At 45.1% G+C, this 26281-nt stretch overlaps 1 protein-coding gene across 1 annotated transcript; it reads left to right on the top strand.

Annotated features, from left to right (window-relative positions):
- Positions 1-72: 72 nt before the first annotated feature.
- On the top strand, positions 73-25629 carry ZNFX1 (zinc finger NFX1-type containing 1). Its single transcript, XM_045771535.2, has 14 exons — positions 73-569; positions 2499-2613; positions 4990-6801; positions 11019-11150; positions 12682-12830; positions 13423-13572; positions 14692-14806; positions 16318-16568; positions 18069-18208; positions 19281-19435; positions 19790-19935; positions 20736-20846; positions 21160-21255; positions 22130-25629. Exons 2-14 carry the CDS (start codon positions 2553-2555, stop codon positions 24569-24571), a joined length of 5760 nt encoding a protein of 1919 aa, XP_045627491.2. The 5' UTR covers positions 73-569; positions 2499-2552; the 3' UTR covers positions 24572-25629.
- The last annotated feature ends 652 nt before the right edge of the window (positions 25630-26281 follow it).

Consider the following 26281-nt stretch of genomic DNA (forward strand, 5'->3'; position numbering starts at 1 on the left):
GGCCCCAGGCAATCTAATGGTTGTCAAGGCTGCTCTAGCCCCGCCCCCTTCGCCGTACACTCGGGGCCACCAGGGCTTGTCGGCCTCGCCGCCATGTCGCGCTTCGCACGCACTAAGCCGCCCGCCGGGTTCCCCCTCCTCCGGGGCGGGCTGATGCCTGCGACGGCCTTGGGCACTGTTAACCCTCCCCCCGCAGTCCCCTCCCCTCAGTCGCGCCCGCCCGAGCCCGCCGGCCCCGCCGCCGGGGGGAGCTGAGGCGACGCCAACCGGTCAGCCAGCCCCTGCCCGGCCTGAGGGCGGGGGCGCCGGCAGTGCCCCAGGGCCCGGCCCCCAAGCTCGCAGCCCCGAGGTCCCCTCCTCCCCCAACCCTCACTTCTCCTCCTCCTCCCCCCACTCTCATTTCTCCTCCTCCTCCCGGCCGCCCGCCCGGCCCTTCGCCCCGCCCAGTGTCTGCGGGAAAGGAAACCGAAAGTGCGCGGCGCCGGGCGGGGCCGCAGACCTTCCTGGGCCCGAGCCCGAACACCAGTCGCGGCGGCGGCGGCGGCTGCGAGAAGACGCGGCGGAGCCGGGTGAGTGACCCCCCGCCCCGGCCCCGCACCTGCTTCTGCCCGCCGCGACCCCCGCCGCCCGCGCCGCCCGCGCCGCCCGCCACTGCCTCTGCCGCCGCTTCTCCCTGGCGCCCCGTACCCGCCTCAGCATCCCCGCCGCCCCCTCGGTGCCCCATCTCCCCATCATCCATCTCAGAGTCGCAGGTGCCCCCCTCAGAGCCCCATTACCCCCTCGGCGTCTCCATCGCCACCTCTGCCTCTGGCCCCTTCATCTAGTTCTGCCCCCCACCCCCATCTCTGCCCTCACTTTTCTGCCCCAGCCGCCCCCTTCATCTTCTTCTGTCCTTACCTGCCATCACCTCCTTCCACCTCCAGCTTTAGGAGGCACCCTCAGCACCTGCACTCCCCATCCCTACTTCCAACCGCCCCCCCCCAGCTGAGCTCAGCCCTACCCTCTTCTTCTGGAGACCCCCCTACCTCCCCTGCCATTCCCGCCCCAGCCTAGCCGTGGCACCTGCATGCCACCTCACGGCCCTGACTCCCTCTCGACGCCCTAATACTTCCATCGGGACGCCCTGGGCTCTTGGATGCCAGTGATTCCTCCATCCTTCTACTACCCTCTCGGGACTCTGGAGAATCCCTCTGATACCCACCTCTGGCCTCTCATTTCAGTGTGCGCCCCCCCCCCCCGTAATTACCATTCTCCTCTGATTTGACCCCTCTACCGGCTTGACCATCACTGATTTTCTTCTTCCTGCCCTTTTAGGCCTTGACTTCCAAAGAGACCCACTTTAGTCTGCTTTTTTTCATGGCATTTCCTGTTCTCTCTGCACCTCCCTTTGCTTTTTTTCCCCCCATTTCTTTTATCCCAGAAAATTTGAGTTTCTATTTTAGTATTTTTAACAAGAGAAAGAAGGCATTTTCTCCTCAGAATTTTTTTTATTAGAAAAAAAAAAACAACGGAAATACTGAATCTGCACTTGAGAGCTAGATTTGATATGATGAGGAAAGAGATTCACCCACAATATTGCCAGCAGGAAGGAAAAGGACTCCTTTTTCTGATGAGGATAAAAGCTACTCCTCATATAATGCCAAATCTATTCACAGTTTCCAACTATGAATATTTTAAAACTCAGTGAGAGGGACAGTCTCAAAAATCCCTTTGCTGAGGACTGAGTCACCCACTCTTTCCCTAGCCCCAGCTCATATGATGTGTGTGAGTTGTACTGAGAAGTTCCCTTAAAGGGGCTTCCCTTCCTCTTACAGGATCACTGTCAAAAACCTTCAAGGTAGAAGAAAGAGGGGAAGGAAAGAACTACACATTCCTAGCTGGTCCTAGGGAAACAGCATCCTGTAGAGGCTAAGCCTCTGGTTTTTGAAACGTGTAATTTCCTTCTCTTGATTCAGTAGAACAGAGGGCTTAATCAGTTTGGCTGCGTTCCAAAGAATTCGATAAGGGATAACTGCTCACTAATTATTTACAAATAGAATACTGTAAGCTATAGAGTTCTGTATAATATAAATGCTGGGTGGGATGGTGAATGCATGGTTTTTGGATTAGCAAAAACATACTACTTTCTGTCCTGGCAACAATATTTGTCTGCTTTATGGGAGAGGAAAATGAAACCTAGCAACTGATTAAGTAACTTGGCTAAAGGCATAAACCAAACAGTAGTTTTGAATGGGAATTGATGAACTTCTACCCCAGTGAAGTGCAGGGGTGAAGGAAACGGGGGGATTTGAAATCATCTAAATTGTGAATTTAACATTTTATATCATATATGGGCATTCACAGAGTTGAACACTCACACGCGTGATTAAATCTGTGTTTAACTCTTAGTTAACAAATCATTAAGATGTAGAGGCAGAAGGATTGGTTTGATGCTATTATGGGTTTTTTTGTGCTAGATGCTGTATTTCAAGGGCCCTGATCTCTCTCAATCTGTGCAGATTTCCAGGTAACTGAAAGTAACGTGAACGTGAAGGAATTCAGGTAACTCAGACATGGAAGACAGAAGACCTTGCTTGGAGGCCAGGCCAAGGAATCCCTATACTAACCACAGAGGTGAGCAAGATTTTCTACCTAATGGAAGGAAATTGAGTTCTGTATCAATGAGCCAGCCCACCTAAGATGGACAGCATCTCTCAAGTGAAGAATGGCTTATTCCTTAGCCATAGCATGAAGGACTCTGAAAAATAAGCAGCCTTCTCCTTTCCCTAAGAGAGCTGATGAATGGGTACATTCACTTTAACAAAGGTAGTGGTAAGGTGTCTGAGTTGGAAATAACTGTGGTTTAGAGCAACACCACCCAATAGAAACATAATCAAGCCAAAAATATAATTTTTAATTTTCTAGTAGCATCATTAAAAAAAGCAAAAAGAAATAGGTGAAATCCATTTTTGAAATTTAGTACTAATTTAATAAAATTCAATACCTATTTAAATGAGTATATCCAAATAATGTCATTTTATTGTAATAATTGAATACATATATTTAAATATTATTATCCTAAGGTGTTATCAGTATAAAGAAATTTTAATGAGATATTTACCCTATTTTTGGTATTATGTCTTCAGAGTTACTTGTGTTGTTTTACACATCTTAATCAGACTAGCCACATTTAAGATTCTTAACATCCATACATGGCTAGTGGATATGTATGTGATAGCATGTGTCTAGAACCCTAGTCACCAAAGCAGTTAGTTCCAAAAGCTTCACTACTGCTGTGATGATTCTGTTTGCTTAGAACTTTCTAAAACAAAACCAAATGGATTCTTGCTTTTCCCTAAGTTTGCAATATGTCATCTGAGTTTAGCTGTGGAACAAATGAGAAAGAACTGTTGAATTTTATTTTGAGCTGTATGAATGTTGGAAGGATGAAAAACAGTACAATTTTTCATTCTCTAAAACATCTAGCCTTTCAGTCTGATCCAAATATTAGAAGGATGACTTTCTTCTGATACTTTGAGAGTTTGAAAAGTAAATAAGAAAGTAACACATTAAGTTTAGACTTTAGTAATACAGTATTTATATTTTATCAAATGTTCCTTTATGTTGTCACATTAAAACTTTCCCTACAAAGTGCAAAACAAAAAGTGTACAAAAATGGATTTAGCATTTGATGTCATGGAGTGGTATGGTCATCTTGAATATGATGTGCATTTGTAACATTTTTATCTTCACATCATTGTATACGATCTTATTTTGTTGTTTTTAAAATCTCCAAGTAGTTCTGCTAAGTTGGGTCAGCTCTATCAATTTTATGGGAAAGGAAAGTGAAAAAAACTGGGCTTGGGTACGTTGGCCAAGTTAAGAAATGTGTGGCATATTAAGGAAAACAAGTTCAGCTTCATCCACAGGATGATGCTAACTTTCATGTGCGGACTGGTTGTATCTCCTCCCTCCCCCCAGCAACTTCTTGTCTGCGAGCTGGTAGTAGATGATACTGTGTAGATGAACTTGTGCTTCGGAAGGGAGAAAAACTTGAGTTTCGTTTTTGAGTTTCCTAACACAGAAGTTCAGTTTCATTTTTTAGTTTCCTTTTCAAGTATTAATTAGCTCAAAAACATCTTGGTAAAGGAAGCCCCACCATCCCCTTTGCCAACTAATGCTGGACAAATTTCAAGAAGCATTTCTCTTGTAATTTTATCCCACTTGATGCCTCTGTCGCCTGTGACATAACTGTTTAGTGGTAGAACCAATGACTCTAGAAGTCAATAGGGTATTCCCAATAGAAAAGTATTACTAGTGCTGCTAGTAATAACATTAATAATGAGAGCTTTTTATGTGTCAGGTATTCTAGTAAGTATTTTATAAATATTTAATCTTTACACCCACATAGCTACTTAGGCTTAGAGAAATTATTCGACTTGGCCAAGGTTATACAGTGAGGAAGTATCAAGGACAAGATTTGAACCAGATCTGTTTGGCTTTAGAAATCATGTTTTGGCAATCGTTTGGTGTTGGCAAAAAACTAGAAGCAATGAACTAATCTTTTGACCCTCTGAAACAATCCTAGCTTATGAGGACTAAATGAGATACTAGCAAGTATTTATTCTCTAGCATGTATTAAGCACTCAACAAATGTTTATTCTTGCCTTTTTTAAGTTTTATTTATTTAATCACATCCAGCGTGAGGCTTGAACTCAGGACCCCAAGATCAAGAGTTGCATGCTTTTCCAACTAAACCAGCCAGGTGCCCCAACAAATGTTTATTCTTTTTCCCTTTTGCACCCTCTGAAAAAACAATGTTTCATAATATATACAGCAAGCATAGTAATCTATTTTACATTTATTACATGACTTCATAGGAAATTTTCTCTGCAAAGAAAATCTAAGTTCCTTAGTTGTTTTCGAAAATGAGAGTCTTTCCATTGTTGTCCTATTAGATTTCCTTGCACCTTCATTTTTGTGCTTACCCAGTATTCCCATTGTGTTTAGGGCCTGCGGATGGAGAATTACCACCACCAAGAGCTAGAAATCAGGCCAATAACCCACCAGCCAATGTTCTCAGAGGAGGAGCCAACCAGCCCGGAAGGCAGCCTAGGGCCACCAACCATGCTGTTCCTGTACGGCAAAGAGAAGAAAGGTTTGGGGCTATGGGCAGGAACCCACATCAGGGAAGGAGAAACCATGAGGGGCACACGAGTGATGAACCTAGAGGCCAAAGACGTGGTCAGGAAAATGATGCTAGGCGGAGAAATGGCAACCAGGAGGGAAGGAATCACAGACCACCATGGTCTGATGAAAACTTCCAGCAGTGGCGGACCCCCCACCAGAAGCCTTCAGAACAGCCACAGCAGGTGAAGAAACTGGGCTACAAATTCCTAGAAAATCTTCTGCAGAAAGACCCTTCTGAGGTGGTCATCACTCTTGCCACAAGTGTAGGACTGAAAGAGCTCCTGTCTCATTCTGTTATGAAATCCAACTTCCTTGAGCTCATCTGCCAGGTTCTTCGGAAGGCTTGCAGTTCCAAAATGGACCGCCAGAGCGTTCTCCATGTCCTGGGCATATTGAAGAACTCCAAATTCCTCAAAGTCTGCCTGCCAACTTACGTGGTAGGGATGATCACCGAACCCATCCCTGATATTCGAAACCAGTATCCAGAACACATAAGCAACATCATCTCCCTCCTCCAGGATCTTGTAAGTGTCTTCCCTGCCAGCTCTGTGCAGGAAACTTCCATGCTTATTTCCCTCCTGCCAGCTTCTCTGAATGCTTTGAGAGCTTCTGGGGTTGACATAGAAGAGGAGACAGAGAAGAACCTGGAAAAGGTGCAGACCATCATTGAACATCTGCAGGAAAAGAGGCGAGAGGGCACTTTAAGAGTGGACACCTACACGTTAGTGCAGCCTGAGGCAGAAGACCATGTTGAGAGCTATAGGACCATGCCCATTTACCCTACTTACAATGAAGTGCACTTGGATGAGAGGCCATTCCTTCGTCCCAACATCATTACTGGAAAATATGACAGCACTGCTATCTATCTGGATACCCACTTCCGACTCTTAAGGGAAGATTTTGTTAGACCCCTACGAGAAGGCATTTTGGAACTTCTGCAAAGCTTTGAAGACCAAGGCCTGAGGAAGAGAAAGTTTGATGACATCCGAATCTACTTTGATACCAGGATTATCACCCCCGTGTGTTCATCATCAGGCATTGTCTACAAGGTGCAGTTTGACACAAAACCACTAAAGTTTGTTCGCTGGCAGAATTCCAAGCGATTGCTCTATGGATCTTTGGTGTGCATGTCCAAGGACAACTTTGAAACATTTCTTTTTGCCACTGTGTCTAACCGGGAGCAGGAAGATCTCTGCCGAGGAATCGTCCAGCTCTCCTTCAATGAGCAGAGCCAACAGTTGCTCGCAGAGGTCCAGCCCTCTGACTCTTTCCTCATGGTGGAGACAACTGCATACTTTGAGGCCTATAGGCATGTCCTGGAAGGACTCCAGGAGGTCCAGGAGGAAGATGTGCCCTTCCAGAGGAACATTGTGGAGTGTGACTCTTATGTGAAGGAGCCACGGTACTTGCTAATGGGGGGCAGATATGATTTCACTCCCTTAATAAAGAATCCCTCAGCCACTGGGGAACCTTTGAGGAATGCTGAGGGCTTGAGACATCCCAGAGTGAACATCTTAGACCCCAGCCAGTGGCCCTCAAAAGAAGCCTTGAAGCTGGATGACTCTCAAATGGAAGCCTTGCAGTTTGCTCTCACAAGGGAACTGGCTATTATTCAAGGACCTCCTGGAACAGGTAAGAGAATTTTTCAGAGCTTATGACATCTGCCCTATGAGATAGGCAAGGGAGGCTTGACTCTAGGTTTCTAGAGTATCTTGATTAGAGACCTTCTCCTAAAATGGGCATCAGACTTATCTATAAAGTAGCTGTTCGTGGTGATTTTCCAGTGGGCATCATTGGTATGCATAGTAATCAGAATCACAAGGTTAGAGAAGACTGCTATGGAGTCAGACTTAGGAAGATGCATGACCTTTGCTTCATCAAAGGCTGTATTAATTTTTATTTGATTTTATATTTTTAAGGTTTTTTTTAAAGATTTTATTTATTTGAGAGAGAGAGAACACAAGCAGGGGGAGGAACAGAGGGAGAGGGACAAGCAGACTCCACGCCAAGCACAGAGCCCAACTTGGGGCTTGATCCCACAACCCTGAGATCAGGACCCAAGCTAGAACCAAGAGTCGGACGCTCAACTGACTGAGCCACCGAGGTGCCCCTGATTTTATATTACTTTAAATAATATCAAATACATAATAACAGCACTATGTGCCAAGTAGTGTTTTATATGCTTTCCATGTATCAACTCATTACATCCCCAACAACTCTGTGAAGTAGAAACAGTTCCATTTTACAGATGAAAAACTAAGGCAAAGAAAGGTTGAATAATATGTTGACATTCGTACAGATGATAAGTGACAGACCCGACTTGAACTCAGGCAGTGTGGCTCATTTTGTCCTGGCTCTCCTATCTACCACACCATACTTCTCTTGGCTCAGAGCCTGATGTGAGGCTCGATCTTAGGACCCTGAGATCATGACCTGAACTGAAACCAAGAGTTAGACACTTAACTGACCAAGCCACCCAGGCACCTGTGGAAGGTTCTTTCTGATAAGAAACACCTATATAATGGAAAAATATGCATAATTAAAGAGATACTTTCAAGGCTTAAAAGAAAAGAGGGGCGCTTGAGTGGCTCAGTCAGTTAAGTGTCTGCTTTTGGCTCAGGTCAGGGAATCAAGTCCTGCGTCAGGCTCCCTCCTCAGTGTGGAGTCTGCTTCTCCCTCTGCCCCTCCTCCCTGCTCATGCACTCACTTTCTCTCTCAAATAAATAAATTAAAAAAAAAAAAAGAGGATGTACCAGTTTATACTCCCACCAAGAATGAACTAATGTTCCCATTTCCTTATATCTTTTCCAATATTGTTATCGGTCTTTTTTGCTAATCCGTTTTTGCTGATCTGCAAGTTTAAAAATTTTGGCCCATTAGTTTTTATGTTTTTGGTTTGTTTGTTTTAAGATTTGTTTATTTAGAGAGAGAGAGCGCGTGTGCACATGTTGTGGGGGTGGGGGCAGAGGGAGAGAGATTCCTTAAGCAGACTCCCTGCTAAGTGCAGAGCCCATGTGGGGCCCCAATCCTAGGACCCCAAGATCCTGACCTGAGCCAAAATCAAGAATCAGTTGTTGAACTGACTGAGCCACCCTGGTGCCCCTATTTTTTATGTTTTAATAAAAAATTGTTCAGAAGTTTTAAAAAGTCTCCACCATTCTACTCAGTTCCCGTCCCTAAAGCAAACAATGTTATTTTCTTGTTCATCCTTCCAGAGATAATTATGAATATTCAAGCAAATGCACAAATTGAATATAGTTATTACCCTTTACTATTTTCTTTTTTTTTTTTAGATTTTATTTTATTTTTTAAAATTTATTTATTTATTTTAGAGAGCAGGGAGGATGGGTAGAGGATGAGGGAAAGAAAAACTCAAGCAGACGCCACACTGAGCACAGAGCCCAATTCAGGGCTCAATCTGATGACCCTGAGATCATGACCTGAGCTGAAACTAAGAGTTGAGGGCTTAACCAACTGTGCCACCCAGGCGTTCCTTATATATTTTATTTTTAAGTAATCTCCACACGCAGTGTGGGGCTCGAACTCACAACCCGAGACCCAAGAGTCACATGCTTCACCTACTGAGCTAGCTCCTCAGCACCCCACCCCTAATTTTTTTTAACCCACTGTGCTAGAAACACTCTTGTGCATGTGGCTTTGTGCACTTATAAAATATCTTGGTGATCTTTTCGTATTCGTTCGTAAGTAGTAGCTCTTGTTTGTGACTGCATAATATTCCAGACAATGGAATAATCTCTTTAACCAGTCCCATGTGGAAAGATTTATTAATACAAATAATATTTCAGTGAATAGCCTTGTTTGTGAGTCATTTCATATGCAAACAAAATAAATGCAGAAGAGAAATTCCTAACTTGATCAAAGAATATGTAAATTTGTAATTTTTTAAATTTGAATTTAATTAGCCAACATAAAGTACATCATTAGTTTCAGTTGTAAACTTGTAATTTTAACAGATATTGCTAAATTGCCCCCTAGAAATATATATCACAGTGGTTAATATGTATTTGTTTAATGAAGGATGAGATTAAATATCCTTTCTTGAGTTTATTAGCTATTTATATTATTACTTCTGTGGAGTAGCTTCTTTTCAAATGGCTTATTGATTTGTAGGAGCTGTTTTGTTTCAAAATCTACATGTTACAGATAATTTCCCTTAATGTTATCACCTGAAGTAGGACTCTTTAGTTCCAAGTATAGTAATAATTTCAGGCTTGCTTAAGTCACACACCTAAATGGTTACTAGGAAAGAGCATATGTGAGGGGGAGGTAATAAAGGAGTCATTTTTGAGGTGGAAATCCCCAAAACTACCCATTCTAAGGGGAAGGAAGTAGGAGGAGGAGAGCAAATATTGAATTACAGAGATTTTCTTTCCTCCTGAGGTATCCTTATCCATCCAGTCCTGTAACCAGAAACCTAGTTTTCCTTTTCTGCTTCCCACCCTAGCCAAACCATCATCAAGTTCCAATCAATGTTGCCTCTGAAGCTTCTCCCCAGTCTGCCTCATTATCTCATCTCTACTGCTGAAGCCGAGCCTCAGTTTTTACTTACCTGGAAGATGGCAACCCCATCCCTAGTTCTACTTGCCCACTCTTAACTCAGTTTTCACTTCCCCAGGGAAGTCTCTTCTAATCTCATTGACTAGGCCAGAATCCCAATTATATGTTTTTTGGGTACTGTGTATTTCTCATTTCCCACCTTTATGATTTTACATTTGTTTTTGTGAGTAATTATCTTTTTCTTCTACAAGTCTGTATGTTCCAGGACGATAAGAACCATGGTGGTTTTACTCACTATTGTATTTCTTGCACCTAACCCAGTGCCTGATGAGTATTAGGTGCTCAATACTTATTATTTGAAGGAAAAAAAGGAAGGAAGACATTGTTATTTATCCTGCTACACTGAAATCTTTGATTTTCTTGTATTGCTTCCTTACTTACTCTGAGTTTTTCGAGGACAGTGGCTACCTTCTCAGCCTGACACAGAACAATAATTTACCTGTTTGTAGACTTAATTATTGGCCATTTACTAATGAGTCTGTAACTCTAACTTCAATGTTGAAATTTGTGAGTTTTCCCCTCCTATCACAAAGGCAAGTCTACTGTGATACATAGAAATCATTTCTAAACAATTTGTTGCATGAGGGTACTGGCTAAAAAATACCTTATGGTTGTGAAAAAAATACCTTACAGCTGTGAAAAAAGGGGGGATTCTTTTTATGTGCTGATAGAGAACTATCTCCAAGGTACATTCATTAAGTGAAAAAAGCAAGATGTAGAATAGTGAAAATAGTCTGCAGCTATTTCCATGTAAAAAAAAAAAGGGATGGGGCACCTGGGTGGCTCAGTCGTTGGGCGTCTGTCTTTGGCTCAGGTCATGATCTCAGGGTCCTGGGATTGAGCCCTGCCTGGGGCTCCCTGCTCAGCGGGGACCTGCTTCTCCCTCTCCCTCTGCTGCTCCCCCTGCTTGTGCTCTCTTTGTGTCTGTCTGTCTCTCTCTGTCAAATAAATAAAAATAGAATATTTAAAAAAGGGGGGGAAGGCTAGAGAAAGACTATATTCTTATTTGTTTGCATTTGCATAGAATGACTAACTCTGGAAAGTGGCACAAGAAACTGGTAATACTGGTTGCTTCCAAGAGAGGAGCTGCATGACTGGGGGCAGAAGAGCACGGGGGCTTTTCGTAATATACCCATTTGTGTTTCTTGGATTTTAAATCGTCTCCGTGTATGACTTTAAATTTTTTAAAATAATAATTTTCTGTAAATAATTAGTTACTCCTTCTAAGAAGTCTTTAATTTTTTTAACTCTCCTTTTTCCTTGTTTTCTAGGCAAAACCTACGTGGGTCTAAAAATTGTTCAGGCGCTTCTAACCAACGAGCCCGTCTGGCAAATTAGTGTCCAGAAATTCCCCATCTTGGTTGTATGTTATACTAATCATGCTTTGGACCAGTTTCTGGAAGGTAAGTCTAGGCAAATTTGTTCTCCTTCAAGACATTAATAATTGAACTATCAGCAACTTCAGTAGCTTTTTATTGTCTTTGAACTAAGTCCATAGTGCTTTCCATGAGCTGCAAGGCTGTGTGTGGTCTGCTCCAGCCTAACTCTTGAACATTATCTCCTACCTCTTCCTTTGTTCTCCCTAACTCCAGCAACACCAATTTTCTTCAGTTCCTCCAGCTTCTCCCTTGGACTATGCTGTTCCCCCCTCCCTAGAAGGCACTTTTTCTCTCTCCCTCTCTCTCCATCTTGACCTCATCTAGCCTGGTTGGCTCCAACTCATTCTTCAGGTGTCACTTAAATCTCTCTTCAGGTAGACTTTCCCAGTTGCCCCCAGACACGGGGTCTCCTTTTGTATTTTTTCTTCAGAAACTTAATACGTATGTAACAATTTATTATATGTGTTTCTACCCTAGACTCTAAACACTATGAGGGTTTCGGCCCTGTTTCTTGCTATATTCACAGATTCTGGCACATACTAGGTACTCAAAAAAATACTAATTGTATTAATAAATGAGTAAGTATATATTTTTCATTTTGCTTATAATACTATTATCCATTTTATATCTTCCTTTAACCTAGATTAGATCTTTTTTATTCTTGGGATCTCAGTTTAAATATTAGATCCTCAAGAATTGGATCACTACCCCACGTAAACTAGGTAAGGGCCCCTGTTACATACTTATACCATCATGGGCTTATAGTCTTTACTGTACTTATTGCTATTATGATAAATTGTTTAATGTGTATCTTCTCTGCCAGACTGTGAGACATGAGAACAAATTAGGAACTGCATCTGTGCTTTACATGCTATATCTTTTTTTTTTTTTTTTAAGATTTTATTTGTTCATTTGACAGAGTGAGGCAGCGAGAGAGGGAACCCAAGTGGGGGTGGTGGGAGAGGGAAAAGTAGGTTTCCTGCTGAGCAGGGAGCCCGATGTGGGGCTTGATCCCAGAACGCAGGGATTACGGACCCGAGCCGAAGGCAGATGCTTAACTGAGCCACCCAGGGGCCCCTTACCTGCTGTATCTTAAGAACCTAGCACAAGCCTGGCAAATAGTGACCAATCAGCAAATACCTGTAGAGTGAGTGATAGAGAACATTTACTAACTGCTTACCTTGTGCCAGGACCTGCCTGGGAGCTATACAGACACTCTCTCATTTATCCAGACCATAGCCCTATAAGGAGAGTATTTCTTTCTTCAAATCACAGATGAAGAACTGGAGCTCAAGTTAAGTAACTTGCCACAGTTTACATAGCAATAGTGGTGAAGCCAAGATTTGGGTCCCCAGTTGTCTGATTCTAAAGCCTATGTTCTTAAGCACCTCACTACTGCTCTGCAGGTCGTTTCATCTCTGGGGTAGATTCCTGTAAGCACCAGTTTGTTCTCTAAGGGAACAGCTGCAACAACATCCCAAACACATGGAGCTCTCTCCTGAGAGAATCCTGCATGGCTCCTCTGACCTCTGCTGTGCTCTGCCTTATTCCACAGGCATCTACAAGTGTCAGAAGACCAGCATCGTGCGGGTAGGTGGAAGGAGTAACAGTGAAATCCTGAAGCAGTTCACCCTGCGGGAGCTGAGGAACAAGCGGGAGTTCCGCCGCAGCCTCCCCATGCACCTCCGGAGGGCCTACATGAGTGTGAGTTCCGGCTTGGGCTAGCCGAGATAGTTCAAGGTGGCGATATGCTAGAGAGCTGTGTCTCTCTAGGGACGATAAGGAGGCACTCCGCAGAGTGGTGGAGGACCCAGGTTCCTTCCAGCAGTCCACTCTGCTAGTCCCATGGAGTGACCTTTGCCCTCATAATCAAGATGGAGAAAGGACAGAAATGGCACACTACCCCTCCCAACCCCTGCCAGCGCCTTTTAAGGCCACTTCCCCAAACCACCAGCAGCCCTTGCTTACAGCCCATCCTCTAGCTGGGCAGCAGTGTACCCAGACAAAACTCTACCAAGAAAAGGAGAGAAGTGTCTGCAGCAGTATTCTTGGCCTGTTTTTCTGTTGTATTAGTTGTTTCCTTTTACTGGTTGGTGGGCGTCTTTTAGACGTTTTAAATAGTAATCCTTTGGTTTTGAGACCACAGTAATGTGTTTGGAAATTGTTTGTTGACTGGTCTATTTATTAATCTCTCTTCTTGCTGTTCCTGTGTTAGCTCTGTTTTCTCTCATGGGAGGAACTGAGTTCAGGGGATGGTGGTACTTCCTCACCATTTCTTTCCCTCTGTTCTTGGCAGATCGTGACACAAATGAAAGAGTCAGAGCAAGAGCTGCATGAAGGGGCCCAGACCCTGGAGTGCACCATGCGCGGTGTACTCCGGGAACAGCACCTGGAGAAATACATCTCCCCCCAGCACTGGAAAAGCCTGATGAATGGACCAGTACAGGTAGGGGTCATCCTGGGGCCTCTAAGCATCTCTCTTGCCTCAGTACTTGGAGCGAGTCTCCAGCAGAAGCAGCAATCCAAAGCATTCACTGTTTTAATAATCTGACGCTGCCATAATGTGAGAAGTACCTTTTAATAAGGGAGAGGTGGCCGAGTGTACTAGTCAAGCCTGAGTATACTAGTCAAGAGCAAGACTCCGGAGCCAGCTTGCTGGATGTGAATTCTGGTTTTACTCTAGGCAGGTTACTTCATTTTTCTTTTTTTTTTTCTTTTTCTTTTTCTTTTTTTTAGGTTACTTCATTTTTCTGTGCCCGCTTCCTCTTTTATAGAATGGGGATGATAACATTAAGCTGAACCATGTAAAATTGCTAATATTTGTAAATTTGACTTGCAAAAATGGCAGTTTCTTACAGACCAATGTAATTCTTACGGGATTGTTAGTTGGATAAGCAAGTTAATATTTGTAAACCATTTAGCTTAATTAGTGTGCTATAAGCAATTGTTAAATAAAACAAAATCATAACAAGGGAGCCTCGCACATCTAGAGAGCCTTGACGTCAGCAGACCTAAGTCATACACACTGACTGTGTGCCTTGGCCAATGTGGTCCTCAGGTGTCTCAGCAATCAAACAGGGGCAGTAATAATGCCTGCCTTTGAAGGATATTCTGTGAACTAACTGACATGGTTTCTGTAAAGTGGCTGGCCAGGAACCCAGTGAAATGGTAGCTGTCTTATCAATGAGTTGGTGACTTCTAGGGTTACAAACCCAGAAGCCTGAAAGGGTCAATCAAGATCTATAAATGACTAACGCCGCCTAGATATGAGACACTGGAAAGTAGAGAGGGCTTGGCAGACTGGAAAAGAAGTGGTCGCAGTGCACTTGGAGCCATGTGTTGCTGTTCTCGAATGCAGGCTCGTTGCTGCCATAGATCCTGATTTTATCGAGAGGGGAAATTTTTATTTTTAAAATTCTGTGCAAGTCATATTTAATGATCCAGTAGCCCAAGGGTTGCCAACTTACAGCCTCTAAATTTTAAGGGAACTACTTTTGATCCTTCACAGAAACCTTTACGCTGGTTGTCATAGAATTCTCATGACTGATAATTATTCCTTCTTCAGGACAGCGAATGGGTTTGCTTCCAGGGCTGGAAGCATTCCATGATGCTGGAGTGGCTGGGTCTGGGTGTCGGTTCCTTCACCCAAAATGTTGCTCCAGCAGGACCTGAAAATACAGGTAAGAGTGCATGTCTACCTAGAATCACATCTTAAGGTAGACTATGGTAGACCAGAGAATAAAACTTAAAAGTAATACCTAGAGTATATAAAGAGCTATAATCAATCTGAGAGAGACAAGTCATAGTTTGATAGGCAAATAAATAAAAGACATTTCATAAGCACATCACAAAACAGGAAATTCTGATAGTCAATAAACATATGAAGGCTCATTAGAAAAGAGAGGAGCTAAAACTACAATGAGATGGTATCACACACCAGATTGGCAAAAAGCTATAACCCCGCACCAATAAGAATGTGGAGCAGTAGGAACTCTGCTAATGGGGATATTAATTGGCACAACCACTTTATAAAAATAGAAAAAAGAAAGAACTCAAATGTTCATCAACATTTGTACAACAGATGGATCAATTACTGTCCATTCAGATCATGAAATACTGTACAAAATGAAAAGGAATGACTCACAGTGTATATGGTAATGTATGAATCTCAAAAACAGGCTGAATGGAAAAAGCAAGCTGTAGGAAAATATATACAATACTATTCTGTTTGTATAGAGCTCAGAAAGTGGGGAAAAAAAAAAGCCAAAACTAGACAACGTGTAGTTTAGAGATGTGTCTACATTATATATGTGGTTAAGGTATTTTAAAAGAAAGGTGTGGGGGGCGCCTGGGTGGCTCAGTCGTTAAGCATCTGCCTTCGGCTCAAGGCGTGATCCCAGGGTCCTGGGATCGAGCCCCACATCAGGCTCCTCTGCTGGGAGCCTGCTTCTTCCTCTCCCACTCCCCCTGCCTGTGTTCCCTCTCTCCCTGGCTGTCTCTCTCTCTCTCTGTCAAATAAATAAATAAATAAAATCTTTAAAAAATAAAAAAATAAAATGTGGGGGGTGAGGTTGAGCAATAAAATTCAGGTTAGACAGGCCCACAAGGGTCTTCAAGAAATGGGTGATTTTCTCCTTAAATTGGGTGTGAGGTACCCGGATGTTCATTTTAAGAATGTTTATTATCTTTTAAATTGCCCATTTACGTTGCATACCTCTTTTGTGTATTTGTATATAAGTAAAACCTTTCTTAAAAAGGGATACATTTAGGGGTGCCTGGGTGGCTTAGTCGGTTATGCGTCTGCCTTCAGCTTAGGTCACGATCCCAGAGTCCTGGGATTGAGCCCCATGTCTGGCTCCCTGCTCAGCAGAGGGTCTGCTTCTCCCTTTCCTTCTGCCCCTCCCCCTGCTCCTTCTCTCTCTCTCTCTCTCTCTCTCTCTCTCTCTCTCTTGCTCGCTCTCTCTCAAATAAATAAAATCTTAAGGGGGGGATACATTTACATGGTATTTAAAAATATAACAAAAAAGTATCTAAGTCTCCCTCCCCTAACTCTCATTTCTCCCAGCTTCACCTGCTAGAGGTAACCACTTAAACCCCTTGAGAATGTCTTCATGCATCTGAGCTCTTGTAAGTGCCCTCCGCTATTCTTGGGCTTTGAGTTTCACTGCTGTCCTGCCTGCTTTCCTCCTAGCCCAGGCAGAAGGGGAAGAGGAGGAAGAAGAAGGGGAAGAGGAAGGTTCGCTGATTGAGATTGCAGAGGAGGCTGACCTAATTCAAGCAGACCGGGTGATTGAGGAGGAAGAGGTGGTGAGGCCCCGGAGGCGGAAGAAGGAAGAGAATGGGGCAGTCCAGGAGTTGGCTAAAGTGCTTCTGGCCATGAGGCTAGACAACTATGGCCCCGGAATGACAGCTGGGCAGGAGCAAAATGCCGGAGAGTGGGAGGTAAACTCACTTGCTCATGGCCTCTGGAAGCCAGCCCTAAGAGAATGGGAAATGGGAGTTCAGTTACTACTGCCAGGTGGGTGGGGGTTAAACTTTTCTGAAACGGGCCTGAGAACATGTGTTCTGATGAGAACTGCAGCCCCTTGTTTTCACCTACTTCTATTACAACAGTGTATTCACCTTGTCCTCACAGTTAATTTGCCCATTTTACAACCTAACCATCATATAAGGTGGGTTCAGTTCCAAAGAGTATACAGATTATGGCCTTTCAGAGGAGCCCTGGCAAGAAATTCCAACTTAGAAAAACAGGAAGCAGGTAACCAAATGCTTCTCTTGGACTTTTGGAAAAATGCTTCACATGTGGGTCAGATCAAACACGTGATCTCAGTGCTTGGTGCTTTCATGGATATTATCTTCTCAAGTACAAATGAGCCTATGAACAGTACATTAAGACTTTAGAGAATTCAAGTAAAGTAGAATGAAACAAGCTGTACAGCCTGGATGGAATACGCATCCTTCATTCACCTTGGAATTTGATGTTTCTCTTAAAGCCGGAATGGTGTGAACACCCAGACTTTCCCTCTTGTCCTTCCTTTGGTAGAAACAATTGGTCCTCAGAATTTACCGTGCCTTGCTATGACAGTAGAGGACTGGATACTCAAAAAAACATTTTCTGACCCCCACTGATGATTTAAGGGACTTTCAAAGGCAACTTTGACTGGATGCTATTTTCACTGATCTGCTAGCTTTGAGCCCGATCTTCTAGTTGAGTTCAGCATCACTGTACGTGATGGATGGAGTCTGATCCCAGTACGTGGAATTATGGATTGGGCAGCTCTCTGCCACATGGCCTTAGGAGTTGATTTGTTTGGTTTTGAAGTGGGGGGAGGTACATAATATTGTGACATCCATCTTTCATGCCAGTCCTTCTAAAGGCTCATGGCCTCAGACTTAGTACAGAGCCAAGGGAGAGCACTTTCCCCTAAATGGTCCCTTTCACCCACTTGTTGAAGGTACTATGATGGTGTTAAGACCATCTTAGCAGGCCCTGGATGGCATTCAACAAGAAAGACTCACGTCTGCTACTTTTGTGACATTTTTTAGGAATGAGAAATAGAATGTGGTCAAAAGACATTCAGTGATAACTAGTGTCAGCAGTATTCCAAGTGCTTTCCATGTGTTTATTCCTTCAGTCTGTTCAGCAGCCCTGCGAAAATGTACCATTAGTATTCTCATTTTATAGAAGGGGATGCTGAGGTACATAGAGGTTGAGTAACTTACTCTAGGTCCCACAACTCAGTAAGAGGTAGATGGGGCTTTGAACCCAGGCAGACTGGCTCCAGAGCCCTCATTGGGCCACTCTGCGGTGGAGTATGTGTTGGAAGAGTGTGAGACATTCAAAGAAGTTCTTCTGAGGTGGCAGCTTCTTTTTTTAATTTGCTCCCACCTTGGTCTTAGAACTGGGCCCGTGGTAACCCTGGCTGGTATTGATGTCCACAGACCCAGCGCAGCCAGAAAAAGAAAATGAAGAAGAAAGTGAAGGTTGAACTTCGTAAACTGAACACCATGACTGAGACTGAGGCCAGTGAAATCCAGGATGTTTGGCAGCTGGACCTGAATTCTCGATGGCAGCTATATAGGTATTATGCTCACTCCTCACCCCTGCCCCTCAGCCAGCCCATGTTATTTCCCCAAGGGGTTCTTTTTCTGTTCCTGGAACATAACACCGCCCCCCCCCGCCGTCGCTTCACCCCGACCTTCAGCAGTGTTAACTAATGATTGGTTGCATACCCCCACTGTGCTGAGTGCTAGGGGTGCAGCCACGGGATAAAACAGACACTAGGCTCTACCCTTACAGAGCTTAAAGTCTATCCAGGGAGACAAATTAGTCAATTGCTCAAATAAAATGTTACAAGTGGACATAAACGCTAAGAAGGAAAGGAGCAAGGAGTGCTAAGAAGATTAACATGGGATCTGAGCTGGTCTGAGATATCCAGGAAAGTGACATCGGAGGCAAGATCTGAAGGATTAGTAGACATTAACAAAGCCAGCAGGGAATGGGGAACAGATGAAATTACGGGGACCAGATGCGTAAAGGCTTGACCTAGGAAGGAGTATGGCCATTTGAGAAATGAACAGAAGGCAGCCAGCATGTCTGTGGCTTAAAGAGAAATGGGACGTGAGGTCAAAGAGGTGGGCAGGGGCCTGACCTCAGGGCCTAATGAGGCAAAGACGAGGAGCCTGGATTATCAAAAGCCACTTTTCAAAGTGTATTGAAAAGCTGTTGGAACGTTTTACAGCAGAGTAGCCTAGTGAGCAGAGTAGTGTAGTGACACGATCTGTTTTAGTTGTAAACAAGACTCTGGAGCATTAGGGGAGGGGCCTCAGGCAGGAGTGGGGCAGGGAGAATTTGGGAGAGATTCTTGAAGCTTTTGAAGTCCCTTACTTGCTTCCCAATAATTAACATCTTTTCTTTATCCTACTCCCCTCCGTAGCTCCTGGCCACCTATGTACGTGTCTCTGCACATCTTTTTTGTTGGGCATTTTGGACTTTTGGGTCCCAGTAAACCTGGGTCTTTCCTTCCTCTCTCTCTCTCTCTGGTCTGTAAGCTCCTCAAGGGTCTAGGTTCCACTTCATACACACCGAAGGGGGTTCCTCCACCTTCTCAAAGAGCACACATCTTCCTCTCTCTGGTTCTTCACATTCTTCAGGCTGTGGCTACAGATGTACCAGGCCGACACCCGCCGAAAGATCCTCAACTATGAGCGCCAGTACCGCACATCAGCTGAGAGAATGGCTGAGCTGAGGCTCCAGGAAGACCTGCACATCCTGAAAGATGCCCAGGTTGTAGGAATGACAACCACAGGTAAGAAAGCATGGGGAACTTTACCTGATCCAGGGGTCCACTCCTGGTGCCAAACTCCTATCAGACTATCTAGGACAGGTAAAGAGGAGCTGCTTTAGTAGGTTAGAGGGAAAAGGCCATGAGAAGCTACTGAAAGCAAGCTGTGTTTAGGGAAGTGATAGTAAAATGTACCCACTTGTTCCTGCTGCGTTCTGAACCCCAATAATGACCGACATGGGTGTGATGCTCTGGAGACCACCCAGCCGCACTTGTGGTCTCATTCAGGGGTGTGCGCAGCCCTGGCTGAATGTGAGGGCTCAGTTGTCCCAGGGTCCAGTGCCTCAGCTCAGGGAGCCTCTTCTCTCTTGACTCCAGGTGCTGCCAAATACCGTCAGATCCTGCAGAAGGTGGAACCTCGGATTGTCATTGTAGAAGAGGCTGCTGAAGTCCTTGAGGCCCACACCATTGCCACACTGAGCAAAGCTTGCCAGCACCTTATTCTGATTGGGGACCACCAGCAGGTAGGGCAGGAGCCCCTAGAAGATGAAGAGAGATGACTGAGGGGTGCACTCAGACAGAAGACCCTGGCCTCTCTGCTTCACCAGTCCTCAAGCTTGGTGGCTTTCTGTGATTCTTTCCCTCACTTTCCACATTCAATTTAAGAGCAAGTGCTCTTAGATTTGGGGTATATTTCAGAGGTAGTTTCATTCATTTTCTGTTCTCTGCTACTTTTATAATCTACAGTGTCCTTTTAAGTGGACTAGTCAAACAGTAAGCTCCCAGTTCCCCTACTTCCATTTTTGCTGTCCTCTAATCCATTCTTTATAAAGGAGCAAGTGAATATTAAATAAATAAATAAATAAATCAGATCATGTCACTCTACAGCTTGAGACCCTCCAGTGATTTTCCATTGACTTAATATAAAAATCAGGCTTCTTAAAGTGGCTTACAGAGGCAAATAGTCTCAGGTTCAGCCTGCTTCTCCGACTTCTCCTATCACCATCTCATTTGCCCACTGTGTTCCCACCCCTGCCCTCCTTCCTGCTTCCTCTCATGGCTTGCTTTTCAAATGATAGGCACTTCCTCCATGCTGGCATCAACTCAGATGTCACTCTTTACAGAGGCCTATTTAAAGGAACTCCCACCCCTGGGCACTCTGTTACATCACCCTTAGTTCTTGCCTTCATGGCTCTCTGGCTCTTTATCCTTAAGCTGTCAGTACTTAGAGCAGTGCACTTAAAAAACATTTTGATGGGCGGGAGGATGGGTGGATGGATAAAATGTGTCAATACAGAGTCCTTAGACTTGTTTCTTTTCTCAGCTGCGCCCCAGTGCCAACGTGTATGATCTAGCCAAGAATTTCAACCTTGAGGTATCCCTCTTTGAACGGCTGGTGAAAGTAAACATTCCCTTTGTCCGTCTGAATTACCAGGTGAGAAGCTGAACTTCTGTTATTACCTTCCAAATGTCCAGGAGAAGTCTCCTGGGAGCCTGCCAACTGCCAGTAAGAAAGGTCTCATAAAAGTAAAACTGGTTTAGTAATGCAGTGACTGTCAGACTTCTTTTCTGTTTCAAAATAGCACAAGATCAGCCTGTGTTGAGTTTGTGTTGGGCAAAGGAGCTGTTTACATTCTGCCTATTCTTTTCACATTACCTCCAGATTTTCCACCAGCAACCTAGCCTTTAGGAAACTTATCTATTTGTTCTCTGCCCATGTTTCTAATGACATATATATCTTGTTTCAGCACCGCATGCGCCCTGAAATTGCCCGACTTTTGACCCCCTACATTTACCAGGATCTGGAGAATCATCCCTCTGTTCTCAAATATGAGAAGATAAAGGTGAGCCTGTCCTACCTGATCTTTCTGTGATGCTATCAACAACCTAGAAGGCTGTCTTTCCTTGGGAGGGAGAAGTGTTTTCAGAAGGGACTAGAACCCGCTTTTTTTTTTCCTTAATTTTTCCTCTTCAGATTTTATTGAAGAGAGCGAGAGAGAGAGAGCATGAGCACGAGCAGGGTGGAGGGGTGGAGGGAGAAGGAGAGGCAGGCTCTCTGCTGAGCTGGGAGCCCAATGCAGGACTCGATCCCAGGACCCTGGGATTATGACCTGAGCCGGGACAGACACTTAACCGATTGAGCCACCCAGGCTCCCCTAGAGCCAGCTTTTTAAAAAGCTGGTTATTAAGGGGAGAGATAATAATAGAAGTTGAGAGATAGAGATGTGGGTTTTGAATCCCAGCTCTGCCACTTAGTAGTAGCTTTGTAACTTTTCAGCAAGTTATATACCATTTCCGAGTATCAGGGTCTTCTGTACGGTGAGAATAATGGGTACTGCCTTGTTTTGAAGGAGATAATGTGTGTAAAGCGGTCACGGTGGTGTGCTTGTAAGGTAGCTGCTCCCTCAACATCTTCATCATCATAGCTGCTATTTCCCGGACTATAATAGTTGGATTGTGGATGGCTGTTTTAAATATTTATATCTAAACAAATGTGTTGAAAACTAAAATAGACAAGTTTTTTATCTGTTTCCCTACTTGCCATGGTCCCAAAAGAAAGCACATGGTGACTGACTCCAAAGTTAAAGATTGTGGTACAAAGTTCACAAAGAGCTTTGCAGGGTCTCTCCCTGGAATAGGGTCAGTGGCCAATACATGTGGAGATAGAAAAAATTGCACGAGTGAACCTCCTAACGTATCACTTCTTTTCCTTTCTAGGGGGTCTCTTCCAACCTTTTCTTTGTGGAACACAACTTTCCTGAACAGGAAATCCAAGAAGGCAAAAGCCATCAGAACCAGCATGAGGCTCGCTTTGTGGTAGAACTGTGCAAGTACTTCCTGTGCCAGGAGTACCTGCCCTCCCAGATCACCATCCTCACCACCTACACCGGGCAGCTCTTCTGCCTGCGCAAACTCATGCCAGCCAAGACATTTGCTGGGGTCAAGGTCCATGTGGTTGACAAATACCAAGGAGAAGAGAATGACATCATCCTCCTCTCACTGGTGCGGAGCAACGAAGAAGGCAAGGTGGGTTTTCTCCAGATATCCAACCGCATCTGTGTGGCCTTGTCCCGTGCCAAGAAGGGGATGTACTGCATCGGAAACATGCAGATGCTGGCCAAGGTGCCCTTGTGGAGCAAGATCATCCATACTCTTCGAGAGAACAATCAAATCGGCCGCACGCTCCGGCTATGCTGCCAGAACCATCCCGATACCCACACCTTAGTATCCAAAGCTTCTGATTTCCAAAAAGTGCCCGAAGGAGGCTGCAGCCTACCCTGTGAGTTCCGGCTGGGCTGTGGGCACGTCTGCACCCGTGCCTGCCACCCCTATGATTCCTCACACAAGGAGTTCCAGTGCATGAAGCCATGCCAGAAGGTCATCTGCCAGGACGGGCACCGGTGCCCTCTGGTTTGCTTCCAGGAGTGTCAGCCCTGTCAGGTGAAGGTGCGTAAACTCATTCTTCGGTGCGGCCATGAACAAATGGTTCCTTGTTCCATGCCTGAGTCAGATTTTTGCTGCCAAGAGCCTTGCCCCAAGGTCTTAAAATGTGGGCACAGATGCAGCCACCCCTGTGGTGAAGACTGTGTGCGGTTGTGTTCGGAAATGGTCACCGTGAAACTCAAGTGTGGGCACAGCCAGCAGGTGAAGTGTGGTAATGTGCAAGACCTTATGTATGACCTGCCAGTCAAGTGCACCACCAAGTGTGGCACCGTCTTGGACTGCGGGCACCCTTGTCCCGGCTCCTGCCACAGCTGTTTCGAAGGGCGCTTTCATGAGCGCTGTCGGCAGCCCTGCAAGCGCCTGCTCATCTGCTCACACAAGTGCCAGGAGCCGTGCATCGGCGAGTGCCCACCCTGCCAGCGGACCTGCCAGAATCGCTGTGTCCACAGCCAGTGCAAGAAGAAGTGTGGGGAACTGTGCAGCCCCTGCGTGGAACCCTGTGTCTGGCGCTGCCAGCACTACCAGTGCACCAAACTCTGCTCTGAACCCTGCAACCGGCCCCCGTGCTACGTGCCTTGTACTAAGCTGCTGGCTTGTGGCCACCCCTGCATTGGTTTGTGTGGGGAGCCATGCCCCAAGAAGTGCCGTGTCTGCCACCAGGAGGAAGTCACCCAGATCTTCTTTGGCTTCGAGGATGAGCCTGATGCCCGCTTTGTGCAGCTAGAAGACTGCAGCCACATCTTTGAGGTGCAAGCCCTGGACCGCTACATGAATGAGCAGAAGGATGATGAAGTTGCCATCAGGTTGAAGGTGTGCCCTATCTGCCAGGTGCCCATCCGTAAAAACCTACGGTACGGAACCAGCATCAAACAGCGGCTGGAAGAGATTGAAATTGTCAAGGAAAAGATTCAGGGCTCAGCAGGGGAAATTGCAACCAGCCAGGAACGACTTAAGGCCCTGCTGGAGAGCAAGAGCCTCCTCCACCAGCTGCTTCCTGAAGACTTTGTGATGTTGAAGGAGAAGCTGGACCAGAAAAATCTGTCAGTGAAGGACCTGGGCCTTGTTGAGAATTACATCAGCTTCTATGACCACTTGGCTGGCCTGTGGGATTCTCTGAAAAAGGTGAAGGTCTCAGAGCAAGAGAGAGTGGGGATTCGACTAGAACAGGTCCATGAGTGGCTAGCCAAGAAGCGTTTGAGCTTTACCAGCCAGGAACTCGATGACCTCCAAAGTGAAATCCAGAGGCTCACGTACCTGGTGAACCTCCTGTCCCGCTGCAAGATAGCAGAGGGGAAGATGAAAGGTAGCACAGCAGAAGAGGTCTACAGTGTCCGGAAGATCCTTGAGAAAACATCTAAGTTCACCCAGGAGGATGAACAGCTTGTGCAGAAAAAGATGGAAGCTTTGAAAAACACCCTTCCCTGCTCTGGCCTGGGCATCTCAGAGGAAGAACGAGTGCAGATAGTCAATGCTATGGGTTTTCCTCGTGGCCACTGGTTCAAGTGTCCCAATGGCCACATCTATGTGATTAGCGATTGTGGGGGAGCCATGCAGAGGGGCACATGTCCTGACTGTAAGGAGGTGATTGGGGGCATAAATCATACTCTGGAAAGGAGCAATCAGCTTGCTTCTGAGATGGATGGAGCCCAGCACGCTGCCTGGTCTGACACAGCCAATAACCTGATGAACTTTGAAGAGATCCAGAGGATGATGTAGGAAGATGGCGCACCGCTGCCTTGTGCCTAGCCACGTCCTGGCTGGGGTCGGCTCCCTTGCGAAGGAACCGAAGTTTGTTTTTTACTATTGTCCTTTAGTCTTAGCACCTATTTAAGGATCCACTTTTAGGGGTTGCCCACATTTGTTTCTAGATTTCCCCTGCGCTAGAATAAGCACTTTACCTCCAGAACTGAGAGCAGAGTTAACAGATTTCTTCTCTTTTTTTCTCCTGCAAGTTAGTGGACAGGCTCCCTGGAGCACGTTTGGGGCTTCCAGCTCGGGCTACCTACTGGTATCTCTGGGTCCTGACTCAGTCAGATGTTTTTTCTGCAGTGCTCCGGGGCCACAGAGTATGAACTCAGTGAAGCAGACTCAATTCTAATTGCCAGGCCCTAACTTGTAGACTAACTTTAATTCTAATAAACAGAGGTCCAGAGGAGTTGTTTATGAACTGCTTATCCTTTCAAGGAGCACAAAAATCCCTCCCACCCTTCTCCTTGGGCACCCTCACTCCCGGAGACGGAGGCATGTGATAAGACAAAGACTTCAGTGACTAACCCTGACCCAGTTACATAACTGAGAGTGGGAAAGTTGTGACTACAACTTATGCAGCAGGCCCAGGTCAACTAAGGAGTGATCCCATACCCTCTCCTATGACCGGCACTTTGGGATGGTGGAGGTTTCTTTGCAGAAGTTCAGTAGTAGTGCTGGTTCCCCAGGGCCCTGAATGGAACTAAACTTAACATTGGGTACCAGCAGCACCTATCCAAAGTGTGACCCTTTGTCCCAACACTATTACAGCTTTTGCCTGGGCAGGGTTAGCATGCCAGCAGCTTCTGCAGGCTCCAGACCCATGCCAGAAGCCAGCCCCCAGGCCTGCTGCCTGCATACATTTTCCCTCAGTCCAGTGTTCCTAGAACAGACACTTAGGCATCTCAGGTCTTTCTAATGTTGGTGAGAAAAATGTCCTTTTCCTATGTATGCATATCCTTTTTTGTCTTTACTATGCACTTTAGCCTATAAAGCCAATTAATAAAAACGATGATTGAGAAAATCAATGGTCCACATTTGTCGTCAACTGTTAGAAGCAGCTCAAGCAGCTTGAGACAGTGAGGATGGGATTGGAGGCACTGCCTACAAGGAGGCTGGTCCTGTTTCTGTGGTGTGGGGTTTCTGTTTAGCTGGTGAGTCATTTTTACTCAAGGTAAAAAGAATTTTTGGTTATAAAAAGGTTTAACTTGAAGTTTCCTTCCCCAGAGGCAACTCTGTTAACAGCTTCCTGAGTCCTTCCAGAGGTAAGCTATGCACATGCAATGTATAAACCTTAAAACAAAAAACACGGTTCTGCACTTGGTTTTTTTAACCTAACAACCTTAGATGGACATTTGGTTTAGATTAGAGTTAGATTTCTGTAAGCAGATACACAGACAATGAGTCTGAACCATACTCCATCACGCAGGTGTGCCGTTATTTACTGAAATGGCGCCTTCTGTTGGAGACTGTTAGGTGCAGCCTAAATGAATGGCTTTGAACACATTCTTTTAATGTCATGGGTATGTGCTACTGGGTAACTATTATAATTTTTGAGCTGGTGGGGGGAAGTGTATGTATTCCTTAAAATTATATAGGACAGACTACAAACATACAGTTTTCTCAAGGGGTATCCCTTTCATCTAGTTGGCAAAGGAACCTAGGATTCAGAAAGGATGA

Source organism: Ursus americanus, chromosome 22, assembly GCF_024610735.1.
Source record: "Ursus americanus isolate L20-20 chromosome 22, mUrsAme1.1.p, whole genome shotgun sequence".
In the NCBI taxonomy this organism is placed as follows: Eukaryota; Metazoa; Chordata; class Mammalia; order Carnivora; family Ursidae; genus Ursus; species Ursus americanus.